An 8750-nucleotide genomic window follows, 5' to 3' on the forward strand; every position below is an offset into this window, starting at 1 on the left:
TTTCATTTATTTCTGCTCTGATCTTTATGATTTCTCCTGCTTACTTTGGGTTTTGTTTGTTCTTCTTTCTCTAGTTCCCTTAGATGTAAGGTTAGATTGTTTATTTGAGATTTTTCTTGTTTCTTGAGGTAGACTTGTATTGCTGTAAACTTCCCTCTTAGAACTGCTTTTGCTGCATACCATAGGTTTTGGATCATCGTGTTTTCATTGTCATTTGTCTCTAGGTATTTTTTGATTTCCTCTTTGATTTATTCAGTGATCTCTTGGTTATTTAGTAACGTACTGTTTAGCCTCCATGTGTTTGTGTTTTTTACGGTTTTTTTCCCTGTAATTGATTTCTAATCTCATAGTGTTGTGGTCAGAAAAGATGCTTGATATGATTTCAATTTTCTTAAATTTTCTGTGGCTTGATTTGTGACCCAAGATGTGATCTGTCCTGCAGAATATTCTGTTTGCACTTGATAAGAAAGTGGTATCTGCTGTTTTTGGATGGAATGTCCTATAAATATCAATTAAATCTATCTGGTCTATTGTGTCATTTAAAGCTTCTGTTTCCTTATTTATTTTCTGCATGGATGATCTGTCCATTGGTGAATGTGAGGTGTTAAAGTCCCCCACTATTATTGTGTTACTGTTGATTCCCTCTTGTATAGCTGTTAACAGTTGCCTTATGTATTGAGGTGCTCCTATGTTGGGTGCATATATATTTATAATTGTTATACCTTCTTGGATTGATCCCTTGATCATTATGTAGTGTCCTTCCTTGTCTCTTGTAACATTCTTTATTTTAAAGTCTATTTTATCTGCTATGAGTATTGCTACTCCAGCTTTCTTTTGATTTTCATTTGCATGGAATCAGTTTTTCCATCCCCTCACTTTCAGTCTGTATGTGTCCCTAGGTCTGAAGTGGGTCTCTTGTAGACAGCATATATATGGGTATTGTTTTTGTAACCATTCAGCAAGCCTGTGTCTTTTGGTTGGAGCATTTAATCCATTCACGTTTAAGGTAATTATCAATATGTTTGTTCCTATTACCATTTTCTTAATTGTTATGGGTTTGTTTTTGCAGGTCCTTTTCTTCTCTTGTGTTTCCCACTTAGAGAAGTTCCTTTATCATTTGTTGTAGAGCTGGTTTGGTGGTGCTGAATTCTCTTAGCTTTTGCTTGTCTGTAAAGCTTTTGATTTCTCCGTTGACTCTGAATGAGATCCTTGCTGGGTAGAGTAATCTTGGTTGTAGGTTCTTCCCTTTCATCACTTTAAATATATCATGCCAGTCCCTTCTGGCTTGTAGAGTTTCTGCTGAGAAATCAGCTGTTAACGTTATGCGAGTTCCCTTGTACGTTATTTGTTGCTTTTCCCTTGTTGCTTTCAATAATTTTTCTTTGTCTTTAATTTTTGTCAATTTGATTACTATGTGTCTCGGCATGTTTCTCCTCGGGTTTATCCTGCCTGGGACTGTCTGCACTTCATGGTCTTGGGTGGCTATTTCCTTTCCCATGTTAGGGAAGTTTTCGACTATAATCTCTTCAGATATTTTCTTGGGTCCTTTCTCTCTCTCTTCTCCTCCTGGGACCCCTGTAATGCCAATGTTGTTGCATTTAATGTTGTCCCAGGGGTCTCTTAGGCTGTCTTCATTTCTTTTCATTCTTTTTTCTTTATTCTGTTCCACAGCAGTGATTTCCACCATTCTGTCTTCCAGGTCACTTATCCGTTCTTCTGCCTAGTTATTCTGCTATTGATTCCTTCTAGTGTATTTTTCATTTCAGTTATTGTATTGTTCATCTCTGTTTGTTTGTTCTTTAATTCTTCTAGGTCTTTGTTAAACATTTCTTGCATCTTCTCAATCTTTGCCTCCATTCTTTTTCTGAGGTCCTGGATCATCTTCACTATCATTATTCTGAATTCTTTTTCTGTAACTTCTTGATCTTTGCCTCCATTCTTTTTCCGAGGTCCTGTATCATCTTCACTGTCATTATTCTGAATTCTTTTTCTTGAAGGTTGCCTATCTCCACTTCATTTAGTTGTTTTTCTGGGGTTTTATTGTGTTCCTTCATTGATGCATAGCCCTCTGCCTTTTCATCTTGTCTGTCTCTCTGTGAATGTGCTTTTTGTTCCACAGGCTGAGGATTGTAGTTCTCCTTGCTTCTGCTGTCTGCCCTCTGGTGGATGAGGCTATCTAAGATGCTTGTGCAAGTTTCCTGATGGGAGGGGCTGGTGGTTGGTAGAGCTGGGTGTTGCTCTGGTGGGCAGATCTCAGTAAAACTTTAATCTGCTTGTCTGCTGATGGGTGGGACTGGGTTCCTTCCCTGTTGGTTGTTTGGCCTGAGGCGACCCAGCACTGGAGCCTACAGGCTCTTTAGTGGGGCGAATGGTGGACTCCGGGAGGGCCCACTTCAAGGAGTCCTTCCCAGAACTTCTGCTGCCTGTGTCCTTGTCCTCAGGGTGAGCCACAGCCACCCCCCACCCACCTCTGCAGGAGGCTCTCCAACTCTAGCAGGTAGGTCTGGTTCAGTCTCCTATGGGGTCACTGCTCCTTTCCCCTGGGTCCCGATGCACACACTACTTTGTGGGTGCCCTCCAACAGTGGAGTCTCTGTTTCCCCCGGTCCTGTCAAAAGTCCTGCAATCAAATCCCGCTAGCCTTCAAAGTCTGATTCTCTAGGAATTCCTTCTCCCATTGCCGGACCCCCAGGTTGAGAAGCCTGATATGGGGCTCAGAACCTTCACTCCAGTGCATGGACTTCTGTGGTATAAGTGTTCTCCAGTTTGTGAGTCACCCACCCAGCAGTTATGGAATTTGATTTTATTGTGATTGCACCCCTCCTACCGTCTCATTGCAGCTTCTCCTTTGTCTTTGGATGTGGGGTGTCTTTTTTGGTGAGTTCCAGTGTCTTCCTGTCCATGATTGTTCAGCAGTTAGTTGTGATACTGGTGCTCTCTCAAGAGGGAGTGAGCACGCATCCTTCTATTCCGCCATCTTGAACCAGTCTCCCCAGGGCCCCACTCTTATTTAATCTTAATTACTTTCTTAGATGCTTCCTCTCTAAATGCAGCCATACTGAAGGTTAGGGCTTCAACACATGAATTTGGGGGAGATGCAACATTCAGTCCATAAAAGATGCTACTGTAATTATATATTAGAACTATTACCTTAATTTCCTTTTGAGATTTTCCTTCAGCCTTTAAAAATTAATGCCTACTCCCATGGAGCCACTGTTACCAGTTTCCTATGTATCCTCTTCCCTGCTTCTTTTCTGTCTCTGTCTCATAATCTTTGTATTATCTGCAACTTGTTTTTCTTCCACTTGATTCACTGGCAACTGCTAAATATTTATTGAGTGTCTATAATGTGTTTAGCAGTGTGTTAAGCAACATGAGAAGTATAAAGAAGTAGGACAAGGTTCCTGCCCTTAAAGATTTTCAATCTAGTTGAAGAGACAAGACATGTACAAAATAATTAGGGAATAGTTTATAAGCATATGTAATGAAGTTCCCAACTGTGTGGCTTATGCCCTGGGATGTAAATAAACTGTCTAAGAATAGGTCACAGCAGTATCCCCAGCCCCGAGATCAGTATAGGAGGAATAGAATATGAGCTCAATAAATGAATGTTGGATGAATTTAACACTGTCCGTCTTTGGAATCTCACCTGGCAGAGGCTAGCCCTCCCATTCATCTTGGAAGATGATCCCTAGGGAACTCTGTTCTGCAAAGGGGCACTTAGCACCTATCTGAAAACCTTGGGGCTCTCTAACTGGTTCATGTTACCGCCTAGTGGTAGGCTCACAGACATAGCACACATCTCTCAGCAAGTGTTCTGGTGTCTTTCTAAAATAAGTTCTTACATAAATAGATCCTTGTTAAGTTCCACCAAGTAAACTGAGGAGTATGAAGGAAGAGGGAAGAAAGCATGGCCTAGGCATGGGGGGAAATGTCCCAGAAACTTCCAAACTGACAGCCAGGAAGTGGTGCCAGAGGCTTTGGATTCTGGGCAAGAAGCTGGTGCCCAGGGAAAGGTTATTGATCTAGTCCTTTAAACCATGATTTTTTTCCTTGATTCCAAGATCAAGGTAGAAACCTTGAAAAACAAGTCACAGTATAAAGAAGAAAGTAAACTATCTATAAACCATGACTCAGAGATAACCGTTGTTTGCATCATTATAAAAACATTGCATGTAATTTTACTTGAGCTTAACAGAAGGAAAAGAAACCAAACTTCAGATAAATATTTCTTCAAAGTGAGAAATTATTTCTTAAAAGGAGTCTTCTAAGATTAAAGAATTAAGAGACATTTTAAGGTTGGGGTTATTACAGAAGTTCTCAAGCTGGGGTGATTTTGCCCCCACCCCCAGGACATTTTGGCAATGTCTAGAGACGTTTTTGGTTGTCACAGCTTGGTGTGGGGTTGCTGCTGGGGTACAGTCTAGGGGTGCTGCTAAACATTCTACAATACACAGGACAGTCTGCCACAGCAAAGAATCATCTAGCCCCAGATGTCAGCAGTGCCATGAGAAACCCTGGGTTACAGCAGAATTGTGGTGGGTTTAAGCAGCACATTTTAAAAAAATATATTTATTTGTTTATTATTTATTTATTTTGGCTGCATTGGGTCTTAGTTGTGGCATGCGGACTTCTTAGTTGTGGCATGCAGACTTCGTAGTTGTGGCATGAAACTCTTAGTTGCAGCATGCATGAGAGATCTAGTTCCCTGACTTAGGGATCAAACCTGGGCCCCCTGCATTGGGAGCACAGAGTCTTACCCACTGGACCGCCAGGGAAGTCCCTTAAGCAGTACATATTTTTAAAGAGCCTAAGTTTGTTTTCAGTTAGTAAGGCATAGTCAGCTTTCTCGGGGATCAGTGGAGTAAGCAATTGTGAGCATGGCCTCCAGCCAGGTGGTCTGAGTTTGAACCCTGACTCTGCCACTTACTGGCAAAGTGGCCTCGGGCAACCTCTTTGGCCTCAGTTTCCTCATCTGCAAAACTGTGGTAATGTTACACCTACCTCATGCAGCTGTAGTGAGGGCTGAATGAGCTAATATAAGCAAAGTGCTTGGAACAGTGTCTAGTTTATGCTAAGCTCCACAGAATTACTATTATTTTTATATTAATATCTTAAACCAAACTAGAAACACAACTTAAGCTTACTTTTAGGTTAATTCTCCTAAGGAATTTAGTAGAGAAAAATAGACATATAAGTATTCTTTTCTAAGGGAACCTTTAAGAAAAATAAACAAAATGAGTGCAGCGAGGGGCCACTTATAAATCTAAGGAGTATATACATACATGAATTCAGAGGTTCAGCAAGTCTTTCCTGCTTTCTGGAATTACTTGATCAACGGCAGGTGACTTAGTGCTTCAGAAAACACTTTTCCCCCCTTTAGATTAAAAAGTTTGAATACATTCTCATAGTTCAAAACTCAAAACAATATACCAATAAAACGTCACACAGTCTCACTCTCACTGCTGTCCTCCCCACTCTCCCATAGGTAACCACTTTAATTCATTTCTGATGTATCAGTCCAGTGTTTCTCTACGAAAGCAAATGCAATTGCTATGTATTCTTATTTATCTCCCCACGTTTTTCCATTCAACAATCTATCTTGGCTATCTAGCTATCTTTCCATATTACAATCTATCTTTCCATGTTAGCACACAAGGAGCTGCTTCATCCTCTTTTAAGGTGATATAGTATTCCATTATGAAGATGACCCACACTTTGCTTATAAATGTTTTGTAATTATTAATAAATGTTAACAAATTGTCCTCCATGTAGGGTTGTGTCATGTTAGACTCCCACTGGCAATGTCTGAATACGCTTATTTTCCTCCAGGTATCACAGTAGTTTTCAGACAATTAACCATTCAAAATCGTACCACACTGGCAGGTATTACTGGGAGGTAGAAGTGGGAAACAAGACTAAATGGACGTTGGGGGTTTGTCAAGGCTGTCTTCCTGGGAACAGGCAGAATCAGCCATTAGTTCAGGGTGGATTCTGGGCAATTGGGTAATACATGAAGGGCAATCAGGTTGCACTGGTCCTGGGAGAACCCCGTATTTAATGCTGACAGTAAGACCCAGTAAAATTGCTGTTTTTATGGCCTATGAGTTCTATAATTTGAATAATAGATCTCTTCTCCATAATTTTAATGTTTCTTTTATAGAAGCCTTTTGGCCTAATTTCGATACTGAAACAGATCTGATCCTCTTAAAACTTATTCAGTAAAAAGATGAAGTACTTGGGAGACCACTATGTTTCATTTTCTTTCAGTTTGTAGGTATAACTTAGCCAGTAAATTTAATCTTAGTATTTCTGGATTCTTTTGAAGTTTTACCCCCACCAAAACCCCAAATACATTATTTTCAACAACTATAAAAACATCATTGCAATGTCAATTTCATAGATGCTATGGCTCTCAACTGTCAAGTGCTATAGAAATTCTAAGATAAAATATTTGAGAATTGCATTCCTTAACATAGCTAATAAATTTTTTTATTAAAAAAATTCATACCACATAGTTTACTTCATATTTACATCTTGACTTTCTCATTCAGCTTCTGTTTTTCCTGGAGTTTCTAATTGTGTTTCTTTTTTCTTGTTGGTTACACGAGATATTTATCTTCATCTCCTTGACAGCAAGCTGCAGGAGATTTAAATGCTTCTATGAAGGAGTCGCAGACATACTACTATACCTCACTAAAGGGCTCAGTTTCCCTAAAACCCTGGACCAAATATCTATACCTCAACATACCCCAGTTTGCCAGGTATCCCATTTTTCCAAAATTTCGTTCCTCTAAGACCTCAGTTCCACCAGTTCCACCAGATACTCATTGCTCTCAATATTCTAACTTCTGTGTAACCTTTTTTTTTTTTTTTTTCCAGTGTTCTCCTTTCGAGACTACAGGCCATCCCAGCACCTACCTCCTACACAATGTGCTTTTGCCCAGCTCACTTGCTCTGGTGTGGCCATAAGATACTCCCTTATCCTGCTTCCTCTCCAGGAAGTGCCTGCCTAGCTAGGCCATGGTTTTTCAGCTTTGGTTGAACTCCACAGGTGCTGAACAAGGCCAAGTATGGTCCAATATGGATAAACCGCTTAGGGCCTCAGATCCACGTGAACCTGGCCAGTGCCCCACTCCTGGAGCAAGTGATGCGCCAAGAGGGCAAGTACCCAGTACGGAACGACATGGAACTATGGAAGGAGCACCGGGACCAGCAGGGCCTGGCCTATGGGCCCTTCACCACGTGAGCTGGGGCCTGAGGGACTGGAACAGGCCCCCAGGGGGCCCAAGGACAGTGGCACTGGGCAGCCAGTGGATAATGGGCAGGGTAGGATCTCCCTGTGTCCTCTGAGCCTGCAACTCGTCTAGAGAGTGGTGGTTGGGTTGGGCTGAAGCCCATGAACCATTCACTGGCTTTTTAAAAATGTATCATATGACTATGAACAAATGGATAATTTCCCCTTCCTTGGGCTTATGTTTCTCAATGTGTAAAATGGGAAGCTTGGATTAGAGTATCTCCAAGATATCTCTAAGACCTTTCAAGCTCCATTATTCTATATTATGGTTGAAAACATACCAACTCAAATCATAATGGGACATATTAACTTGTAGTTGAAAAAAACATCATCACCATACTAGTTGGGAGGGCTCAATTTAATTTAAAAAATATTTTCCAAGTTATGTATTATATGCTTGTTGTCGGTTATAACTTTCATGGATGCTCTCCACTCACAGAGATAGATGTAGGTTTTAGCCTTAAAGTTATACCTAGAAAAGTTAAGATTATTTTGGCAGTGACAAATTGAAAGATGGGCTGAGTATATTATATATGCATATATCAATTAAGGTAAATAATTGAGAATCATTGGTGATTCCCAGTGCCACAGCTTGTAATTGGATATATTACAGGCTTCTTTTTACTATAGTATGTTAAAAGAGCTCAAAAAACAATGAATGGCTTTTTATTTTCCCTAGTTGCTTGACATCCATGTTTTTTAAAGTCATTTTTTAAGGGATTAAAGTTGATCCTGGTGGTGGAAGTAGTAGCAGCAACACTGATGATAACTAAGTATGTGTTTATAATATGCCAGGCATCAGGCTAGTCTCTTTATATTTATTATTTCATTTTATCTTCACAACAAACCCATGAAGTAGATAGTATTATTATTCCCATTTTATAGATGAAGAAACTAAGGCCTAGAAGGGTTTTTGCACCACTTGCCAGAAGTGACACAACTAGTGAGTAGTGGAATAGATCTCTCTGATTCTGGAATGCAAGGACCTACTGCCATAACATGTTTGGAAAGGAAACGGACTGGTTGGAAGGTTCATTTTTTCTGTCTTTGATGCTTATACATTCATTCTGTCATTGCATGTCTTTCTTTCTTTATTCCTAGTTCCTTCACAGGTGGGTGGTTTCAGAGCTTAATTTCTGGGCCCTTTTTTCAAGGTTCTGGGAAGAGAATAGAGAATGTTCTTCAAGAGCTCTTTAACCTGATGTTTGACCCTGAGGGCAAGATTTGTGTCTCAGGTATGCTCTACAATATTTGAGACCCAAATCTTACCAAGGGAGTAAATCCTGGAAGTTAATTTTTTAATGATGACGGATGGTAACTAGTCTTATTGTGTTGATCATCTCACAATGTATACAGATATCAAATCATTATATTGTACACCTGAAACCAATATAATGTTATTGTCAATTATACCTCAATAATAATAATAAAAAACACTTGGGTCTCAGTTTTTC

The 8750-nt window shown here is 40.0% G+C and overlaps 1 protein-coding gene across 1 annotated transcript in view; it reads left to right on the top strand.

Moving 5' to 3' along the window:
- The window catches only part of CYP27A1 (cytochrome P450 family 27 subfamily A member 1), a 42364-nt gene extending 34680 nt beyond the window's left edge, over positions 1 to 7684 (top strand). Inside the window, exon 2 of the mRNA XM_028481927.2 lies at positions 7054 to 7684. Within this exon, the coding sequence (XP_028337728.1) occupies positions 7054 to 7248 (195 nt within the window). The 3' untranslated portion in view covers positions 7249 to 7684. The remainder of the gene's footprint in view (positions 1 to 7053) is intronic.
- The last annotated feature ends 1066 nt before the right edge of the window (positions 7685 to 8750 follow it).

The sequence above is a fragment of the Physeter macrocephalus genome, chromosome 2, assembly GCF_002837175.3.
Source record: "Physeter macrocephalus isolate SW-GA chromosome 2, ASM283717v5, whole genome shotgun sequence".
Classification (NCBI taxonomy): domain Eukaryota; kingdom Metazoa; phylum Chordata; class Mammalia; order Artiodactyla; family Physeteridae; genus Physeter; species Physeter macrocephalus.